Genomic DNA, 22,295 nt, shown 5'->3' with positions numbered 1-22,295 from the left:
TATATGACAAACCCACAGCCAGCATCGTCCTCAATGGTGAAAAACTGAAACCATTTCCACTAAGATCAGGAACAAGACAAGGTTGCCCACTCTCACCACTCTTATTCAACATAGTTTTGGAAGTTTTAGCCACAGCAATCAGAGAAGAAAAGGAAATAAAAGGAATCCAAATCGGAAAAGAAGAAGTAAAGCTGTCACTGTTTGCAGATGGCATGATACTATACATAGAGAATCCTAAAGATGCTACCAGAAAACTACTAGAGTTAATCAATGAATTTGGTCAAGTTGCAGGATACAAAATTAATGCACAGAAATCTCTGGCATTCCTATATACTAATGATGAAAAATCTGAAAGTGAAATCAAGGAAACACTCCCATTTACCATTGCAACAAAAAGAATAAAATATCTAGGAATAAACCTACCTAAGGAGACAAAAGACCTGTATGCAGAAAATTATAAGACACTGATGAAAGAAATTAAAGATGATACAAATAGATGGAGAGATATACCATGTTCTTGGATTGGAAGAATCAACATTGTGAAAATGACTCTACTACCCAAAGCAATCTACAGATTCAATGCAATCCCTATCAAACTACCACTGGCATTTTTCACAGAACTAGAACAAAAAATTTCACAATTTGTATGGAAACACAAAAGACCCCGAATAGCCAAAGCAATCTTGAGAACGAAAAATGGAGCTGGAGGAATCAGGCTCCCTGACTTCAGACTATACTACAAAGCTACAGTAATCAAGACAGTATGGTACTGGCACAAAAACAGAAAGATAGATCAATGGAACAGGATAGAAAGCCCAGAGTTAAACCCATGGACATATGGTCACCTTATCTTTGATAAAGGAGGCAGGAATGTACAGTGGAGAAAGGACAGTCTCTTCAATAAGTGGTGCTGGGAAAACTAGATAGGGACATGTAAAAGTATGAGATTAGATCACTCCCTAACACCATACACAAAAATAAGCTCAAAATGGATTAAAGACCTAAATGTAAGGCCAGACACTATCAAACTCTTAGAGGAAAACATAGGCAGAACACTCTATGACATAAATCACAGCAAGATCCTTTTTGACCCACCTCCTAGAGAAATGGAAATAAAGACAAAAATAAACACATGGGACCTAATGAAACTTAAAAGCTTTTGCACAGCAAAGGAAACCATAAACAAGACCAAAAGACAACCCTCAGAATGGGAGAAAATATTTGCAAATGAAGCAACTGACAAAGGATTAATCTCCAAAATTTATAAGCAGCTCATGCAGCTCAATAACAAAAAAACAAACAACCCAATCCAAAAATGGGCAGAAGACCTAAATAGACATTTCTCCACAGAAGATATACAGACTGCCAACAAACACATGAAAGGATGCTCAACATCTTTACTCATTAGAGAAATGCAAATCAAAACTACAATGAGATATCATCTCACACCAGTCAGAATGGCCATCATCAAAAAATCTAGACACAATAAATGCTGGAGAGGGTGTGGAAAAAAGGGAACACTCTTGCACTGCTGGTGGGAATGTGAATTGGTACAGCCGCTATGGAGAACGGTATGGAGGTTCCTTAAAAAACTACAAATAGAACTACCATATGACCCAGCAATCCCACTACTGGGCATATACCCCGAGAAAACCATAATTCAAAAAGAGACATGTACCAAAATGTTCATAGCAGCCCTATTTACAATAGCCCGGAGATGGAAACAACCTAAGTGTCCATCATCGGATGAATGGATAAAGAAGATGTGGCACATATATACAATGGAATATTACTCAGCCATAAAAAGAAATGAAATTGAGCTATTTGTAATGAGGTGGATAGACCTAGAGTCTGTCATACAGAGTGAAGTAAGTCAGAAAGAGAAAGACAAATACTGTATGCTAACACATATATATGGAATTTAAGAAAAAAAAATTGTCATGAAGAACATAGGGGTAAGACAGGAATAAAGACACAGACCTACTAGAGAATGGACTTGAGGATATGGGGAGGGTTCAAGGGCAAGCTGTGACAAAGTGAAAGAGCGGCATGGACATATATACACTACCAAACGTAAGGTAGATAGCTAGTGGGAAGCAGCCGCATAGCACAGGGAGATCAGCTTGGTGCTTTGTGACCGCCTGGAGGGGTGGGATAGGGAGGGTGGGAGGGAGACGCAAAAGGGAGGGGATATGGAAATATATGTATATGTATAACTGATTAAATTTGTTATAAGGCAAAAAATTAAAAAAAAAATAAAAATTAAATTAAAAAAAAAAAAGAGTAAAATGTAGTAAGATAATGAGGAAGTGATAGGTTTCAAATTTTACCTTTTTCACCAGAAATTATTTAATCATAAGTTTATATAATTTAATTTGAACAATGATTGTGTTTAACAATGGGCTCATAAAATTCCTTAAAAACTTAACAGTTCATTTTAGGAAACAGCATAAGCAGGTTCCAGCACACCCCTGCCCTCATCCCCGAAAGACCAATGACAGCATCTTTCCTTTTGCATATCTTTGCCTTTGCATACTATACCAAGACGCCATGCAAAATTTTGTTTTTAAAAATGGATCTTGGAAGTGGATTGTATTAAAAAGTTTGAAACCACTGATCTAATTAGACTTCATTATAGTGGAATTTGTAGATCATCCTCATTTATACAATTTGGGCTGCTATCAGAAAACACAAGTTTCCTAGACAGGAGATCTACTGAATCAGAAGTGTGTGTGTTGGAGGGTGAGGGGAAGGGTTTCTGCATTTTAAACCTTAAATCCCTGCCTTAAGGGATTTCAATGCTCCGTAAAGTCTGAGCATTTCAACTCTGGCCTTCAACCTCTCCTTTCTCCAAACTGATAACCTCCACCTGCTGACTCAGACACATCCAGCTTCAGTTCCAGGACAGTAGGACAATGAGCAGATTCAGTCCCACCTGTAGCTGAGGTTCAGCTTTCTAGACCTGGCACCTCATACGCCCAGAACATCTCTTTGACTACATCAAAGCTAAGGATAATCAGAAAATGCCCCAACAATCACTAACCAATATGCAAGGGGCAAGTACCTGCTCCCTTTATCGCTGGTAGAGAAGTTAATTTCTTCCATAAGAACAGAAAATCTGTTTGATCTCATTCATAGAGGTGTTGAGATTCCTGACTGATAAGCAAAGAGGCCTCTTGTTAAACTAGCAGAGCTGAAGTGTTTAGCTAGTGTCTGTCACGTGGTATATACTCAATGAATATTTATTATTAAACAAACAAATGAATAAATGAAGGTATGAATGAATAAACACATGAAAGAATTTACCCAAGATTTTGATGGAAATAATCTTGAAATTCTTCATTGCCTTTTCTCTATTAAAACTTCCAAATTAAGAGACCATTTGGAGATTTGTTTAAACTGACAATGTTTCCTTTAAGTACCATGATATTTAATTTCAATTTGATTTGATTAGCACTCAGATGAAACACAAATATGCTTTTTTCTTTCTCTGAAGTACAAAAAAGAAAACTCAACTTGGAAATATTGAAATATATACATCTCTGGAGAAATAGATGTTGATACTACCACCATGGACATATATATATATATATATATATATATATATATATATATATATATATATATTCTTTGCAACATTTAGACTCATCTATGCATAAAAGATAAAAATCTATGGTCAGCTTCATATTTGTAAAGGATGCATATTGTTTAAAGTCAGTACGAAACATTTCTTCACATATAAATCCTTTTTGAGTGTCTTCAACGTTACCCATGTAAAAATAGACAGTGATCTAGTTAATAGCTACTGCCTCTCAGCTAAAACACAAAACAGTCTGTCAAACAGATTTCTCTGAAAGATGAGAAATGTTTAAGTAGGAGGAACTTGAGTTACTACACCAAAAAAACCAAAAAAAATTTCTTATCGTTTATCTCGGAACAGAGTTATTTGTAGAAGACACAAGTAACTTCTCCCAGTTCCATTAAGATTAGATACGTCATATGATCTCAAGTTAATTTTCTGAAAATATAAAATTGTTCTTCAATACTTTTTAACCTACCATTACATACTTTTCAATGTATTTGAAACATGCATTTGTATTCAATATGTAGCGTACTTTCTATAAAATGTTCAGGAATCATGAAGATGATGCTCTTAGAAATATCTTATGCTAATATCTTAAATGCTAATATCTTATGCTAATATCTTAAATCTTTCAGATGAAAGATTTGTTCTTCAACAGTTGTTTTGTAAGATAAATAACATTTTAAGCTAAACTAGTGAATTAAATGAATATTTCAACATCTCTTAAATCAAATCACATAGTTAGCAACTGCTTTTACCTACTGGTAGGACTGAATCTCTTCATGTCCTCTAACTAATCAACCATTCCAACTATAAGGGCAACTTCCACGAACTAAATTAAAATCAGAGACCTTATCACTAGACCTAGGTTCATTTAATTTAAGCCCATTATTAAACCTATCACTTTTCAAAAATGTATGGCTTGAGCTTTTCCTTCAGAGCCAACCAGAATTGGATCCATTGGAAATGTGTGTGATGAAGTACATACTACAAGGTGATATTAAAGTAGGACTAGAACTCCAAAGAGAATGGTAGTCTATCACATAATTTAGACTCTTTGTCATAGCCTTTGTGCAGGTATACTAAGTGGCAGTGACGAGAATACATTTGGAAAGAGCAAAATATAATAACCTCAAAACACACAATAGCAAAAAATGATGTACTTAAGTATTTGAAGTATGAAGATGAGAACTTCTAGAAAATGTTTTTCTATCCTGTTTACATTATAAAATTTCATATAGACATGGAGATTTAATCATGTCTCTAACTTATCCGAGTCATGTAATAGACACCTTCGATGGTTCTTAATTCCCTATTCTTTAGTTACGTACATAGGCACTTTATAAAGACTGTTCCTAGATTTACCTCTAGCTGTTCATAAATTTTTCTTCTTTCACTAAACCAATTCATATTTTTACTTCAAATTAATTCAGGTAACAATGTAGCGGATGCAGTTACCCAATTTATGGAGTACACTGTTCTGGTTTGGAATGTATATCATGATGCTAAGGTAAGAGACTGAAAAAGTTTTAAAGATAGTATTTACTACAAAATGCTTTTGTAGAAAGAGATCATTTGGGAAAAGCAGAACTAGACAAATACTTTTCACAGCCTTTTGTATCTTCAATAGGGGATTTATTTTTCTCACACTTTAAAAAAATATCATTGCTTGGAAAAGTACCATGAGATAAGTATCTAAGAAAATGAGTGATAGTATGATATACAGATATGCTTAGAATTTCCAGAGTATTCTCTTCAACTTATTTGCAGAATGTATTTAAATGGCATGATACATTTATATTATTTAAAAATTGGTTATCCAAATTTTTTTACTGTCTTAATATCCTTCCCATTCAGAGTTTATCCATTTATTGTGTTTTCACTAAAAAAGAGGAAAACTGCTGACTTACTGGAACTTCAAAAATAAATCAAAGGATCAATTTAACTACTGGCTAGGAGCTCTGATCTAAATTATAATGGGATATAAAACTCATGCTGGTGACCAAAATTATGTTTCCCAAAGTTACTCCAGAATAATCTCATGCATATATTTCTGGTTCTTTATTGTTAACTACGACAGATGGCTTTATCAGTAGATTTAAAAAAAAACAGTACATCAGTGTGGGACTTTGGAACAGAAGTATTCTGAAAGCAGTATCAATAATGAGAAGGGAGGAGTTTCTTCCAGGCAGTTAAAGCATCTTCCTATATTCTTAACCACTAGGGTTCATTAAATCCTTCATTTCCCTGTGAAAGTGAAGACCTAATGTTTTAAAAGTGTTTTATTTCTCTATTAAGATAAATTGAAAAGGCAATAATACATTTTTCTGTGAATTGGTATCCTCACTCTTTTATAAACTAAGTCAGGAAACAAAGTATAATGATCATTGTCAGGGCCTGGAGGAAGGGGAGGAATGGAGTATTATTATACAATGGGTATAATGCAGATGAGAAGATGAAAAGAGTTCTGAAAATGAATGGTGATGGCTGGACAACAATGTAAATGTACCTATGCCTATAAAGTGTACATTTAAAATGGTTAAAATGGTAAATTTTATGTTATGTATGTTTTACCCCAATTAAAAACATGCATTTTTCAAAAAAGTAAGGAGGATAGGAGCTATCTGAAGATGGGTTCTATCCAAATTACAAACACAGTTTTATTTTTGAGGGACTCTCATGAATTATTACATGTTGTCTTATTTTAATATAATTTAAAAACATATCTAGACTAGCCTACAAATTCTAGACAAAAAAAAAAAAAGAAAGGTTAGACTATAAGAATTATCAGGAAACATTCCTTTCCTTATAATTATGCTCCTACCCTCTCACCCTTCCCAAAACACTTTCATTCATTGTCCCCTGGACATTATCTATGCTCAGAGAACAGTTATATAATGAATCAATCACGGAATCAGTAACTAAAAAAAAAAAAAAAAAATACAAGAGATCTGTACCTACTTGAATTGAATTCAAGACACTATATTCGAGCAGAAATTTTCTGTGTATTAGCTAGCTTGGGGTCACTTCCCTCCGCCATCACTGAACTGCCCTGGAGCCCGAAGGGAGGGCGGCCTCACTGAGGCTGCCAGCTCTGGTGGGGCACTAACAGCCAAAGCCACAACAGTCCTTGGGACGGCGGGCCAGTTGTTTCAACAACTAACTTAAAGACAAAATGGAAAAACAAGGAGCTTTGTGCCTGAGATCATGTTGATGTGAAACCAGGGATGGCCACCTTGTGCCAGAGTGAGTACAGAGGAGGAGCTTCAAGATGGCAGAAGAGTAAGACGTGGAAATCACCTTCCTCCCCATAAACACATCAGAAATACATCTACATGTGGAACAACTCATACAGAACACCTACTGAACACTGGAAGAAGACCTCAGACCTGCCAAAAGGCTCTTGGTGCTCCAGCCAGGCATCAGGGCTATGCCTTTGAGGTGGGAGAGCCAAGTTCAGGACATTGGTCCACCAAAGACCTCCCAGCTCCATGTAATATCAAATGGCGAAAATCTCCCAGGGATCTCGATCTCAATGCCAAGACCCAGCTCCACTCAACGATGAGCAAGCTACAGTGCTGGACATCCTGTGCCAAACAACTAGCAAGACAGGAACACAACCCTGCCCACTAGCAGAGAGGATGCCTAAAATCATAATAAGGTGACAGATACCCCAAAACACACCAGCAGACATGGACCTGTCCAACAGAAGGACAAGATCCAGCCTCATCCACCAGAACAGAGACACTACTCCCCTCCACCACAAAGCCTACACAACCCACTGAACCAACCTTAGCCACTGGGGGCAGACACCAAAAACAACCGGAACTATGAACCTGCAGCCTGCGAAAAGGAGAGCCCAAACACAGTAAGTTAAGCAAAATGAGAAGACACAGAAGCACACAGCACATGAAGGAGCAAGGCAAAAACCCACCAGACCTAACAAATGAAGAGGAAATAGGCAGTCTACCTGAAAAAGAATTCAGAATATTGACAGTAAAGATGATCCAAAATCTTGGAAATAGAATGGAGAAAATACATGAAACGTTTAACAAGGACCTGGAAGAACTAAACAGCAAACAAACAGTGATGAACAACACAATAAATGAAATTAAAAATTCTCTAGAAGGGATCGATAGCAGAATAACCGAGGCAGAAGAATGGATAAGTGACCTGGAAGATAAAATAGTGGAAATAAAAACTGCAGAGCTGAATAAAGAAAAAAGAATGAAAAGAACTGAGGACAGTCTCAGAGACCTCTGGGACAACATTAAATACACCAACATTAGAATTATAGGGGTCCCAGAAAAAGATAAAAAGAAAGGGACTGAAAAAAATTTTGAAGAGATTATAGTTGAAAACTTCCCTAATATGGGAAAAGAAATAGTTAATAAAGTCAAGGGAGCAAAGAGAGTCCAATACAGGATAAATCCAAGAAGAAACACACCAAGACACATAATAATCAAACTATCAAAAATTAAATACAAAGAAAAAATATTAAAAGCAGCAAGGAAAAAACAACAATTAACATACAACAGAATCCCCATAAGGTTAACAGCTGATCTTTCAGCAGCAACTCTGCAACCCAGAAGGGAGTGGCAGAACATACTTAAAGTGATGAAAATGAAAAATCTATAACCAAGATTACTCTACCCAGCAAGGATCTCATTCAGATTTGATGGAGAAATAGAAACTTTACAGACAAGCAAAAGCTAAGAGAATTCAGCACAACCAAACCAGCTTTACAACAAATGCTAAAGGAAATTCTCTAGGTAGGAAACACAAGAGAAGGAAAAGACCTACAATAACAAACCCAAAACAATTAAGAAAATAGCAATAGGAACATACATATCTATAATTATCTTAAATGTAAATGGATTAAATGCTCCAACCAAAAGACATAGACTGGCTGAATGGATACAAAAACAGGACCCATATATAGGCTGTCTACAAGAGACCCACTTCAGACCTAGGTACGCATACAGACTGAAAGTGAGGAGATGGAAAAAGATATTCCATGCAAATGGAAATCAAAAGAAAGCTGGAGTAGCAATGCTCATATCAGGCAAAACAGACTTTAAAACAAAGACTATTACAAGAGACGAAGAAGGACACTACATAAAGATCAAGGGATCAATCCAAGAAGAAGATATAACAGTTGTAAATATTTATCTACCCAACATAGTAGCACCTCAATACATAAGGCAAATACTAACAGCCATAAAAGAGGAACTCTACAGTAACACAATCATACTAGGAGACTTTAACACCCCACTTTAACTAATGGACAGATCATCCAAAATGAAAATAAATAAGGAAACACAAGCTTTAAATGATACATTAAACAAGATGGACTTAATTGATATTTATAGGACATTCTGTCCAAAAACAACAGAATACACTTTGTTCTCAACTGCTCATGGAAGATTCTCCAGGATAGATCATATCTTGGGTCACAAATCAAGCCTTGGTAAATTTCAGAAAACTGAAATCGTTATCAACTATCTTTTTGGACCACAGCGCTATGAGACTAGATACCAATTCAAGGAAAAAATCCATAAAAAATACAAACACATGGAATTAGCTAAACAATACACAACTTAATAACGAAGGGATCACTGAGGAAATCAAAGAAGAAATAAAAAAATACCTAGAAACAAATGAAAATGAAAACATAATGACCCAAAACTTATGGGATGCAGCAAAAGCAGTTCTAACAGGGAAGTTTATAGCAATACAATCCTACATTAAGAAACAAGAAACATCTCAAATAAACAACGTAAACTTACACCTAAAGCAATTAGAGAAAGGAAACAAAAAATCCCCAAAGTTAGCAGAAGGAAAGAAGTCATAAAATCAGATCAGAAATAAATGAAAAAGAAATGGAGGAAACAATAGCAAAGATCAATAAAAATAAAAGCTGGTTCTTTGAGAAGATAAACAAAATTGATAAAACATTAGCCAGCCTCACCAAGAAAAAATGGGAGAAAACTCATAACAATAGAATTAGAAATGAAAAAGGAGAAGTAACAACTGACACTGCAGAAATACAAAGGATCATGAGAGATTACTACAAGCAATAAATGCCAATAAAATGGACAACCTGGAAAAAATGGACAAATTCTTTAAAATGCACAACCTTCTGAGACTGAACCAGGAAGAAATAGAAAATATAAACAGACCAATCACAAGCACTGAAGTTGAAACTGTGATTAAAAATCTTCCAACAAACAAAAGCCCAGGACTAGACGGCTTCACAGGCAAATTCTATCAAACATTTAGAGAAGAGCTAACACCCACCCTTCTCAAACTCTTCTAAAATATAGCAGAGGGAGGAACACTCCCAAACTCTTTCTAGGAAGACACCATCACCCTGATATCAAAACCAGACAAACGTCACAAAAAAAGTACAGACCAATATCACTGATGAACATAGATGCAAATATCCTCAACAAAATACTAGCAAACAGAATCCAACAGCACATTAAAAGGATCATACACCATGATCAAGTGGGGTTTATCCCAGGAATGCAAGGATTCTTCAATATATGCAAATCAATCAATGTGATACACCATATTAACAAATTGAAGGAGAAAAACCATATGATCATCTCAATAGATGCAGAGAAAACTTTCAACAAAATTCAACACCCATTTATGATAAGAACCCTGCAGAAAGTAGGCATAGAGGGAACTTACCTCAACATAATAAAGGCCATATATGACAAACCTACAGCCAACATCGTCCTCAATGGTGAAAAACTGAAACCATTTCCACTAAGATCAGGAACAAGACAAGGTTGCCCACTCTCACCACTCTTATTCAACATAGTTTTGGAAGTTTTAGCCATAGCAATCAGAGAAGAAAAATAAATAAAAGGAATCCAAATCAGAAAAGAAGAAGTAAAATTGTCACTGTTTGCAGATGACATGATACTCTACATAGAGAATCCTAAAGATGCTACCAGAAAACTACTAGAGCTAATCAGTGAATCTGGTAAAGTCTGAGGATACAACATTAGTGCACAGAAGTCTCTTGCTTTCCTATATACTAATTATGAAAAATCTGCAAGTGAAATTAAGAAAACACTCCCATTTACCATTGCAACAAAAAGAATAAAATACCTAGGAATAAACCTACCTAAGGAGACAAAAGACCTGTATGCAGAAAATTATAAGACACTGATGAAAGAAATTAAAGATGATACAAATAGATGGAGAGATATACCATGTTCTTGGATTGGAAGAATCAACATTGTGAAAATGACTCTACTACCCAAAGCAATCTACAGATTCAATGCAATCCCTATCAAACTACCACTGGCATTTTTCACAGAACTAGAACAAAAAATTTCACAATTTGTATGGAAACACAAAAGACCCCGAATAGCCAAAGCAATCCTGAGAAAGTAAAACGGAGCTGGAGCAATCAGGCTCCCGGACTTCAGCCTATACTATAAAGCTACAGTAATCAAGACAGTACGGTACTGGCATGCAAACAGAAATATAGATCAATGGAACAGGAAAGAAAGCCCAGAGATAAACCCATGCACATATGGTCACCTTATTTTTGATAAAGGAGGCAAGAATATACAATGGCGAAAAGACAGCCTCTTCAATAAGTGGTGCTGGGAAAACGGGACAGCTACGTGTAAAAGAATGAAATTAGAACACTCCCTAACACCATACACAAAAATAAACTCAAAATGGATTAAACACCTAAATGTAAGGCCAGACACCATCAAACTCTTAGAGGAAAACATAGGCAGAACACTCTATGACATAAATCACAGCAAGATCCTTTTTGACCCACCTCGTAGAGAAATGGAAATAAAACCCCAAAAAACAAATGGGACCTAATTTAACTTCAAAGCTTTTGCACAGCAAAGGAAAGCATAAACAAGACGAAAAGACAACCCTCCGAATGGGAGAAAATATTTGCAAATGAAGCAACTGACAAAGGATTAATCTCCAAATTTACAAGCAGCTCATGCAGCTCAATATCAAAAAAACAAACAACCCAATCCAAAAATGGACAGAAGATCTAAATAGACATTTCTCCAAAGATGATATACAGATTGTCAACAAACACATGAAAGAATGCTTATCATCATTAATCATTAGAGAAATGCAAATCAAAAGTACAGTGCAATATCATCTCACACCTGTCAGAATGGCCATCATGAAAAAATCTAGAAAAAATAAATGCTGGAGAGGGCGTGGAGAAAAGGGAACCCTCATACACTGTTGGTGAGAATGTAAATTGATACAGCCACTATGGAGAACAGTATGGAGGGTCCTTAAAAAACTAAAAATCGAACTACCATACGACCCAGCAATCCCACTACTGGGCATATACCCTGAGAAAGCCATAATTCAAAAAGAGTCATGTATCACAATGTTCATTGCAGCTCTATTTACAATAGTCAGGACAAGGAAGCAACCTAAGTGTCTGTCGACAGATGAATGGCTAAAGAAGATGTGGCACATATATACAATGGAATATTCCTCAGCCATAAAAAGAAACAGAATTGAATTATTTGTAGTCAGGTGGATGGACCTAGAGTCTGTCATACAGAGTGAAGTAAGTCAGAAAGAGAAAAACAAATACCATATGCTAACACATACATATGGAATCTAAAAAAAAAAATGGTCATGAAGAACCTAGGGGCAAGATGGTAATAAAGACTCAGACCTACTAGAGAATGGACTTGAGCACACTGGGAGGGGGAAGGGTAAGCTGGGACGAAGTGAGAGAGTGGCATGGACATATATACACTATCAAATATAAAACAGATAGCTAGTGGGAAGCAGTCGCATATCATAGGGAGATCAGCTCGGTGCTTTGTAACCAGCTAGAGAGGTGGGATAGGGAGGGTGGGAGGGAGGGAGATGCAAGAGGGAAGAGATGTGGGGATATATGTATATATATAACTGATTCACTTTGTTATAAAGCAGAAACTAACACCACTGTAAAGCAATTATATACTCCAATAAAAATGTTTAAAAAAATATTCTGTGTATTATGACTGAGTACAAATAACAGTGTGAAGTTTGTGAGTGTAAATATTATTGTAAATGCCAGTTTCTAATTTATCTTTACATGGAATCAATCATCTAAGGTCTCCTATGTCTCCTCCTTCTCTACATTAAATTTGAGAAATCTACCACATTTGTAAGCGGGGGACTCAGAGCTCCGGTTCCAAGTAACTCAGTGGCCAAAGTGTATTTTACGAAGGATTTAGCATGTTTCAGAAAGAAACAAACAAACAAAAAAATATTTTTCATGAGCTATCTAAGGCCTTTATACAACACAAAAGAGGGAGATCAACATGTGTAAGAATCATGGTGTGACAGTAGAAGTGGTTCCGGAACACCTATGTGAACTGTGCAGTTTCAGAGAGGTTGCCATACAGCAGGAAACAGTGTTAATGCAAGTGCTCTCTGCACAGCCAAGAGAAGACAACCCCAATTTCAGAATTAAAAAAAACAAAGACATGCCCCCACAAAAAAATCAGAAGACCTGCAAATTAACATCATAACTCAACTGGCTCTTTGTTTTTACTTCTTCCAGTTTCTCCTCCTCTCCTTATTTTGACAATTTTGCTCACAGTGGCTACCAAGTGAATATATCCCAGGTGGGAATCAAATGCAAAAGCCTCACTGAGCTATCTGCTTGGCTGTCACTTCTGGGTTGTTTTTTTTTTTTTTTTTTTTTTTCGGTACGCAGGATTCTCACTGTTTTGGCCTCTCCCGTTGCGGAGCACAGGCTTCGGACGCGCAGGCTCAGCAGCCATGGCTCACGGGCCCAGCCGCTCCGCGGCATGTGGGATCTTCCCGGACCGGGGCACGAACCCGTGTCCCCTGCATCGGCAGGCGGACTCTCAACCACTGCACCACCAGGGAAGCCCTGTCACTTCTGTTGATAAGAGAATTATCACTCGCCCAATGACAGAAGACAGAGACCTCAGTCAAAATCCTTCCTGTATATGTATGTATATGTATAACTGATTCACTTTGCTGTACAGCAGAAACTAACACAACATTGTAAATCAACTATATTCCAATAAAAAATTAATTAAAAAATGAAATAAATTATTTCTTTAACAGTCAAAGTTTAACTGAAAAAATAAAATCCTTCCTGTCATACCACATCTTCAGAAGCACAGCCCTCTGATGCTACCCAACAATTCAACACTTAAGATTCCCCCTGTATTATTAAAATATTAATTAACTAATTAATTTTTAAAAGACATTAAAACATCTGGGGCCCAAACCATCAGTTTGTTTCCTGAAGGTGGAAATTGCTATTTTAATTCTCCCTTTGGGTAGTTTCTTGGTAAAGGGAATTTGCATGATTGCTTAACTAATTTTCGAGTTATTTAAGCATGCCAAATTATGTTGAAACATGGGGAAATGAACACTTTAAGATTCAGTAAGATAACCAGTCATATTTTCTACTATTGCAGTAAATGGCATCACACACTATTGAACTGTGAGTGACTAACTGGGTATCCCTTTCCAGGAGTGAACAAAATGACATCCACATAGGTTAAGGATAATAATTTCAGTAGAGAGGTGTATGGTGATATAATGAGAGGAATCCAATATTCTGTGTTTAAAGATTCTGCGGGGCTTCCCTCGTGGCGCAGTGGTTGAGAGTCCACCTGCTGATGCAGGGGACACGGGTTTGTGCCCCGGTCCAGGAAGATCCCACATGCCGTGGAGCAGCTGGGCCCGTGAGCCCTGGCCGCTGAGCCTGCATGTCTGGAGCCTGTGCTCCGCAACAGGAGAGGCCACAACAGTGAGAGGCCCGCGTACAGCAAAAAGAAAAAAAAAAAAATCTATAAATGATAATTTTATGCCTTGTATTCACTTCTCCGTTCTATGTACAGAAATCCTAGCCATCTGTGTGCAAACACCAAGAAATTTTCTCATTGACTGTCAATAAAATGGTCAATTATGTTCCATAATTACAGATATGATATAGAATAAGAACTTAAAATATGACGGTTCCTTCTATATTAAATAAAAATTCCAAGTAAAATGAATAACATTAAAGTCATAATTCTATTAGTCTAAAAGAATACAACACTTATTCAACTACAATGTTTCTTTTTTTACAAATTTGTTCCTTAAAATTGTAATCATCTGGGGCAAATATTAGTATATTTGAGAGCTTTTCTTTTGTTTCAAACAAGAGACAAATATAAAAATAGCATATTTTTGTTTTTCTCTGCATCAACCTATTGGGAATGATAAAACAGTGCTTTGATCATCCAGTCCCTTTCCTCTTGGTAACAACCCAAGAAAAATAATTTATAATGCCTTAAAAGCTAGGAAAGAAGATAACAGAGGGAGGGAGAGGAGAGCAAGAAGCTTTCTAGTGCCTGGGCCTGGTTTATTTATTCTGAAAAGCTAATGAACAAGTTAAATTTTCTGGTAGTGCAACATTACAGCAATAACTTCAGGAAGATAGAAGCAGGGGTGTTAATATTTGGTTGCTGCAAACACTGCAGATTTTAGAAGAGCACGGCCTGTGATATTTGATTATGTATGTGTGTGTGTGCATGTGTGTGTGTGTGTGTGTGTGTGTGCGTATCAGTTGAAAAAGTCAATTTTGCAATCCAGGAATTCCCTCCTACAGCAGGGTAATAAATTCATATTCAAAGACAGTCAGCAACCGGGGTCATTCAATAATGCCTTATTCTCATTCCCGAAGAAAACATTCATCCTTTGCTAAAGTAGACTTTTTATGGGATATGAGCATACACACACAAAATAGCTTATATCAATTTCTATGATCTGTCCTGAAGGAAAGATGTAAATCGGGTGAAACTCTAATAAAAATGAGTCATTAAAACAAGAGAAACTACAATATGGTCTCCCAGTTTCATTCATTAGCAACATATAGTAATGATAAAAATCTACTTGACTTTGATTTGGCAATCTGTTAATTAGAATAGCACATCTGTAAAATATTTAATGTTGTAAATCATAATGTCATTTTTAGGGTGATGTCTATTTCTCGTTATTTTCCTTTAGCTCATTTTTCTTCCCTTAGGTTCATTTATTTTTCTCCCTTCTACGTTTAAATTTGTTTCATTCATTCTTATCCAATTAGTGCCTAAAATTATAAGAGGATAACCATTTTAGAGATATTTCACTAGCTCCAAAAGGTAAACTCATTTGACAGAGGTAAATCTGATCAAAATCACAAAATATGGCTTCGTCAGAGACTTTTGCAAAATATGGCAAGAAATTGTATACTGAGTGAAGTAATAGCTACTGATGCTAAGTTAGATCCACTGCATATGCTGTATTGCTACTTCCTCATGACAAATCAATAAGGGAGGGATTAACATGCACACTGCATGAATATAGAGAAACTGAAGTTTACTGAGGTTCGAAACTTTTCTGACATCGTATACAGTTACTAAAAGAGGAAGCTAGGATTAAAAATCAGAGTATGACTTTCTCTAAGACACATATGATTTTCCTGTTGTCTTCCAGAGCTTGGAGACCAGTTAGGCCAATCTCCTCACTGAGACCCAGGGAGAGTGAAATTATTTCTCTGAGCGCACACAACCAGATGATGACAGAGGCAAGCCAGGCCAATCTTACTTTTGCTTTCCTCTACTGCGTGGTTTTCGCTTCTTTGCAATGCTGAGTGAGACACACTTGAAAAAGGAGATATTTCTAGAAAACTGATTCTGGCATTAACTCCTTATCTTCAGCTATACCCAGCCTAATTTAAACCCTTTTGAAAGTTGTATCAACTTTTCAGGCCAGGAAAACATTAATCACTGATTAATACTGCTTCATACAGATAACCTTATCAGACCTCAAGAACAGCCTTCCATGTCTATATTTATCAGAGAAGAAGAGGAATGAGGATGAAATATTCAATTCAAATTAAATCTACCAGGAAACAAAGTCTCTCTTTATCCCACCTCTTGTAATTACTTTTTTCATTCCTACATTCAATTGTTCCATCTAGCACATTATGTCCTATACAGTAAGTCCCCCACATACAAATGAGTTCCATTCTGAGAGCACATTCAAAAGTCCAATTTGTTCATAAGTCCAACCAAGTTAGCCTAGGTACCCAACAAACACAATCGGCTATATAGTACTATACTGTAATAGGTTTATAATACTTTTCACACAAATAATACATAAAAAAACAAACGATCACAAAAAATAAATAACACATTTTTTATCTTACAGTACAGTACCCTGAAAAGTACAGTAGTACAGTACAACAGCTGGCACACAGAGGCCTGTTCGCATCTTTGAAAGTTCACAACTTGAAGGTTCGTTATGTGGGGGACTTACTGAACTGATAAGTATAGGTAAATAGACAACTTTGTTACCTGATGGAATAGCCTTTAATCATGATAACATTTATAAAATCAAGTGTACTAGAAACAAACAACTCCTTCATTTAATTCATTCAAGTGTGGTGGAAGATGTGGGATTAATGCCACTCACTGTGTTGTTCTGGAACATTTCCTCACATGGAAGCCACCATCCACCCCACGCAGTGGATGGGTGATTGAAAGTTACACATGTATTGGTAATGAAGTAGTAAACATTTCCACAACTCACCCTCGAATTAACTACTTCCAGGGAGACATTCTGAGGCGGGGCACTTGGCACTAGAAGAAATAAAACAAGGTGAGATCGTTATTGCCAAAGTCACGAAAGAGAAAACTCCAGCCCTCTTTGAAAAGAGAAAGCATGTCTTTTTCACTGTTCATAAGGATAATTAGGTAGGTAATTCCAGGTGGCACTTCAAAATTTTCCTGGAGAGATGAAAAGTGACTGCATTTGTTTTTCTCACTTAGTGGCCCAGTTATCCATCTAGGGAGCCCCCAAAACTCTTAGGCAAAAAAGCACCTGCCGTGATACTAAATACTGCCATTTAATTACAGCTTTCTGGTGATAACCTTCCCAGAGGAACCAATAAAAACACACGGGAGATTTCCTAGAGTGGTTTTAAGGGCTTAAGATATTGTGCATTTCAGGACCTCCACGGTTTTATGATGAAATATGTCATTCTGACGGTCACTCTCGTTGCTTAATCCTTTTAAATGCAACCTTTATTATCCCTTAAAAAGCGAAAAGAAGAAATACATCCCTTTTTATCCCTCACACTTTGTAATTAAATCTCTGTGTCATAAATGCAAGCAGGTTACCAGAGAGCATTTGGTGAGCCAATTCTATTAACAAAGGAGCAATTTATTTTTCTTCTTGGGTTTTCTAGGTATTTTGCTTCTCTTACTTGCATTTTGATTGTTCCAATCCTTCATGGAAGGAGGAAGAACATACACAGCTTTCTTTATAATACTTCTAATGGATATTTACTTTATCAAAAAGTGAATATTCTATGAAGTTAGTAATTCAACGATAGCCATTCGCTGAACGACTGTAATATCTTAAGTACTATTCTAGATGTCTTGGATATATATATATATATATATATATATATATATATATATATATATATATATATATATATATAAATCTGTCCCACAACAGTAACATAAGTAGCATTCAGTAAATGCTTAATATATATAAATCAGAGTATTCCTTATCTTTTTTCATGACAAATTGATAAATTTACTAGAGGAGAAAGGCTTTCAGCATCTTCAAAAATTTAAGGGCCATTTTTGTTAGGTTCCTCTTCTTTAATTTGAACTTGGACAATATCTATGTTTTCCTGGGGTGCTTATATTTATCCTGAATTTATTTATGTCCTATTCTGATTTTGCCTTCTCAAAAGTAATCACTATGAGGGCATGATATATGTCTGATTAATCTTTAAATCCTCCAAACTGACATTCAATTAATATTTACTGACTCAATAATTAAATGAACAAATGGATACTTACTTAAATATTAGCTCCTGGACCTTTCTGGACATGATAGGAATTATAATCACTTATTTTGTTTGACTTTGACGAATAAGTGATAAACATGATAGGAATTACAGTCACTTATTTTGTTAGTACTTGATAAAGGTTATTACCAATGTAACTTGTGGTAAAATGTTTATCAGAGCTTGTTTTTCATGAATTAGGTCAACAAGCATTCTTTCAAAAAATATTTCATTATTTAGGAGATAGATTTTATTTTTAAATTTCATTTAATTCTGCTATGGTTTTCTTATCAAATACAGAATATAACCTTCACAGGAACCAGGATTTTTGTCCTTTTGATGCTGCATCCCCAATACTGATGTGTGTTAAGCACATGGGGCACACTCAGCAAATGTATATTGAATGAATCATTAGTAGAAAGATTATAAGATTATAATAAAATATTTTTCATATTTAGATTTTGGCCAACAAATTTGGTCACAAAAAAAAGTTTATAATTTTGCAATCTTAATTTTTAAATTAAGGTATAACATATAGGAAAGTGCACAAACCTTGAATGTATGATTGGATAAATTGGTGTGTGTGTGTGTACATCCCCATTTAAACACCACCTAGATCAAGATATAGAACATTTTTAATAACCTGGAAAGCTCACTGTGTCCCTTCTTAGTCAATATCTTTCTGATAGTAACCACTACTTGTTATGACCTCTAACTCCACATATTAGTTTATTCTGAGCTTACTAAAAACAAAACCATAGTTGTGTGTTTTCTTTCCCAGAGGCTGGCTTCTTTTGCTTACTTCTTGAGATCCATTCATATTGTTGCATGTAGCAATAGTTTTTTTGTTTTGTTTTGTTGCTCCACAGTATTACAATGTACAATTATTCTAATTTATATTTATCTGTTCTACTGATGAATGGCATTTGGATCAGTTTCTAGTTTGGAGTTATAAGAATAAAGCTGCTATGAAAATTCTAGTTTGTGTCTTTTGCTGGACAATTGCACTCATTTCCTTCATTCATTTATACCTAGGAGTGGAAATACTGGTGGGTGGGAACCCTATGAGGGTTAAACATATGTTAAGTTTTAATAGATACAAAGTTTTCTAAAGTGACTGTACCAAGAAAAGATTAAAGGTAGGCTGGAAAGAAAAATAATTTGTGTGATCAGAATAACTAAAAAAAAAACTGATGTCCTCACAATGAGGAAGAATTTAATATGAACCACATTCAAATCACTCTGTAAAGCAGTAAAAATTAAAACAGGTACAAACTGAAAAAAAAATGCTATGTTCTAAATCATATAATTGCGCAGCTTCTGAAAAATATATTCTTTAAAAGCGAAGATTGGGAATAATGTCTTAATATTAGGTGATAATAAATCACTTCTTACTGATAAAAAATATTTCTAGTTTAGGTTTCATATGATATTCTAATATTTATATCATATTATAGTTTACTAATCATATTACACACACTTTTGACCAAATAAATAATATGAAAACATAGAATATTGGAGGAAAGAGAAGGTATTTAAATTTATCATATATTTTATTCTAGGTAGTGTGCTAGTTGATATGTAACCCTTAAATCTCACTTTAATGAAAGTTTATAAATGGCATTTAACTCCTCATTTCAGAAAGCCAAGAATATATACGAACAATAATAAACTACCACAATTTGATAATTTTCCGTATTAGGAATTTAAAGCCATCAAGTCCCAAAGGTGGACTTGTAACAATGGTGTTAATGAATTTTCCCTATTTTTTTACAATATAAATTTCTCTTAGTTTTCACTGATGGCACACTGGCTATTCTTGCCTTACACAGTCAGGAAAAAAAGTGGACAATTTTTTTCTACAGTATTTTTAGTTATTATTCTCTTCTTCTTACTACCATTTTCTGTACTATTTACAAATAAATAGATAGGATTAGATGCTTGGTGGAAGTGAGTGGAATCCACATTTATCTATTGGGACTTTTCTTTATTTGTCCTATTTGACAACGCTTCATTGTTTCATGAGGCAGAGGGGAAGGACAGAGTTCACCGCTTTTCTCTTCGAAATGTCAAGTAATTTATCAATTACAATAGGTTCATTAAAGCCAATCAGAGGCATTTGGTCTGGAAGCTCCTCTCAATGTGGTGGAGCATGCTGGTTTAAGCACATGGTGATGAAGCATTCTGTAGAGTAGATTAAGTTCTCAAATTTGTAAATGTATCGTACATAGAGTCACTTGAATTCCTCCCCTTAGCAAGTATGTGCTGTCCTGTACACATAATTTGTGGATTGAAAGAATTTATATGTAGCTCTGAGCTTTTTTCTTGAAGGACCTAATATGAGACATTTATTATAGAATAAGATAAACAATATATTTCCACATTGAATCCCCCTTTTTACTTACTCACTTATATGACCTGGCTCTGCTGCTTACTAGCTTTTGTGACCCCTATCTTAGTTTTGACATCTGTAAAGTAGGGAGAAATACAGTGTTGTGAAATGTGTGGAGCAGGGCCTTGCACTAATAAGTGCTCAATAAATATTAGTGATAACAGTAAGAAGCAGATTCCTATAGCTAAGCTTGCCTATAAAATTTGGTCCCTCTGCTTTTGAACACAGGGCAAGTTGGCATGGACACCAATAAATGTTAATGAATTCATAAAATCTGTTAGTAACCTATTCATGTCAACTAGTTCCAGAGACAGCGCTTAAGAACAAACTGGCAAAACTACTTACAGTCTACACTAAATATTAGGCTGTCTAGATTGATGCTCTACAATCCCAATGGTTTGAAGAAGTGGAACACTGTAAACTAATGATATACTAGGTGGAGGAATCTGAACAAAAAAGTGTTTCTTCCCAGAAAAACAATTAAAACAGAGCTAAATTAGAGATGATGGCTCCCCAGAATAAAATCTTTACAAGCATCTTAGCATAACATGGATACTTTGGGGATAATTAATTCAGAAAAAAAGTTATTTGCATTTTATTTTTGCTTTTATTCAATTTTTCTATAGTCCCAATATAAATGTTTTATGGTAAGAATTTCTCTGGCCTTATAGGAAATCTGATGCTCTCTATAACACATATAAATTTACAAATAATCATATGTTAAGTTAGTCACACAAAGAGGAAGTCCTAAAGATGAGTCTATACTTACAAACATTTGTACAGGTTTGGCTGAACTGATTAATTCAATAAATATTTACTGAGTTAGGAGGGATACAGAGATGAATATAACATCATCCCTCATATTAAGGAACATTTAAAATAATGAGAAAAAAAGACATTGGCATAGATAACATTTATTAAACATTTAAATATATGCCATGCCCATGTTTTAGGTGTGTATATGGATTAAACATTTAATTTTCACAACATCTCCCTTTTATAACATCCAGAAAGTCAAGAACAGGGCTTTGTGACTTACAGCTGGGAAGCAGGTGACTGTTAATTGTAATTAAATTCATCTATATGTGACCTCAGCATACATAGCTTCAGTAGAGAGAAGAGGACATCAGATTGAAGTACAAGAGATGAGTTTATTGTAAAGATGAAAGCAGACGAGGTTGAAGTACCCACTCCTAGGGGCCCCTGAGGTTCACGTGTTCTCGATCAAATGCAGCTGATAGAGGGAAGCTGGGGTCACTTGCAGAGTGATGCTTGTTGGATTAGAGTCATGAAATCCTTTTATTTAAGGACAGGCATTTTCTAAATCCTAAATGTTGCAATACTTCTAGATAATAATTCTTGGATTAATGAGTAATAATCTATCTTTCTCACTTACGACATTTAAAACCAAAGTAGAGAATAAGGCCACAGCATTA

The 22,295-nt window shown here is 35.5% G+C and overlaps 1 protein-coding gene across 1 annotated transcript in view; it reads right to left on the bottom strand.

Annotated features, from left to right (window-relative positions):
* DCC (DCC netrin 1 receptor) overlaps nucleotides 1–22,295 on the bottom strand; it is a gene marked incomplete at its 5' end in the record, with an annotated part of 1,195,962 nt that overhangs the window by 324,270 nt on the left and 849,397 nt on the right. The window contains one exon of the mRNA XM_082640204.1: nucleotides 17,195–17,244. Within this exon, the coding sequence (XP_082496330.1) occupies nucleotides 17,195–17,244 (50 nt within the window). The remainder of the gene's footprint in view (nucleotides 1–17,194; nucleotides 17,245–22,295) is intronic.

The sequence above is a fragment of the Mesoplodon mirus genome, assembly GCF_964341445.2.
Source record: "Mesoplodon mirus genome assembly, chromosome: 13".
In the NCBI taxonomy this organism is placed as follows: domain Eukaryota; kingdom Metazoa; phylum Chordata; class Mammalia; order Artiodactyla; family Ziphiidae; genus Mesoplodon; species Mesoplodon mirus.
This window is presented reverse-complemented; position numbering and strand designations above follow the sequence as displayed.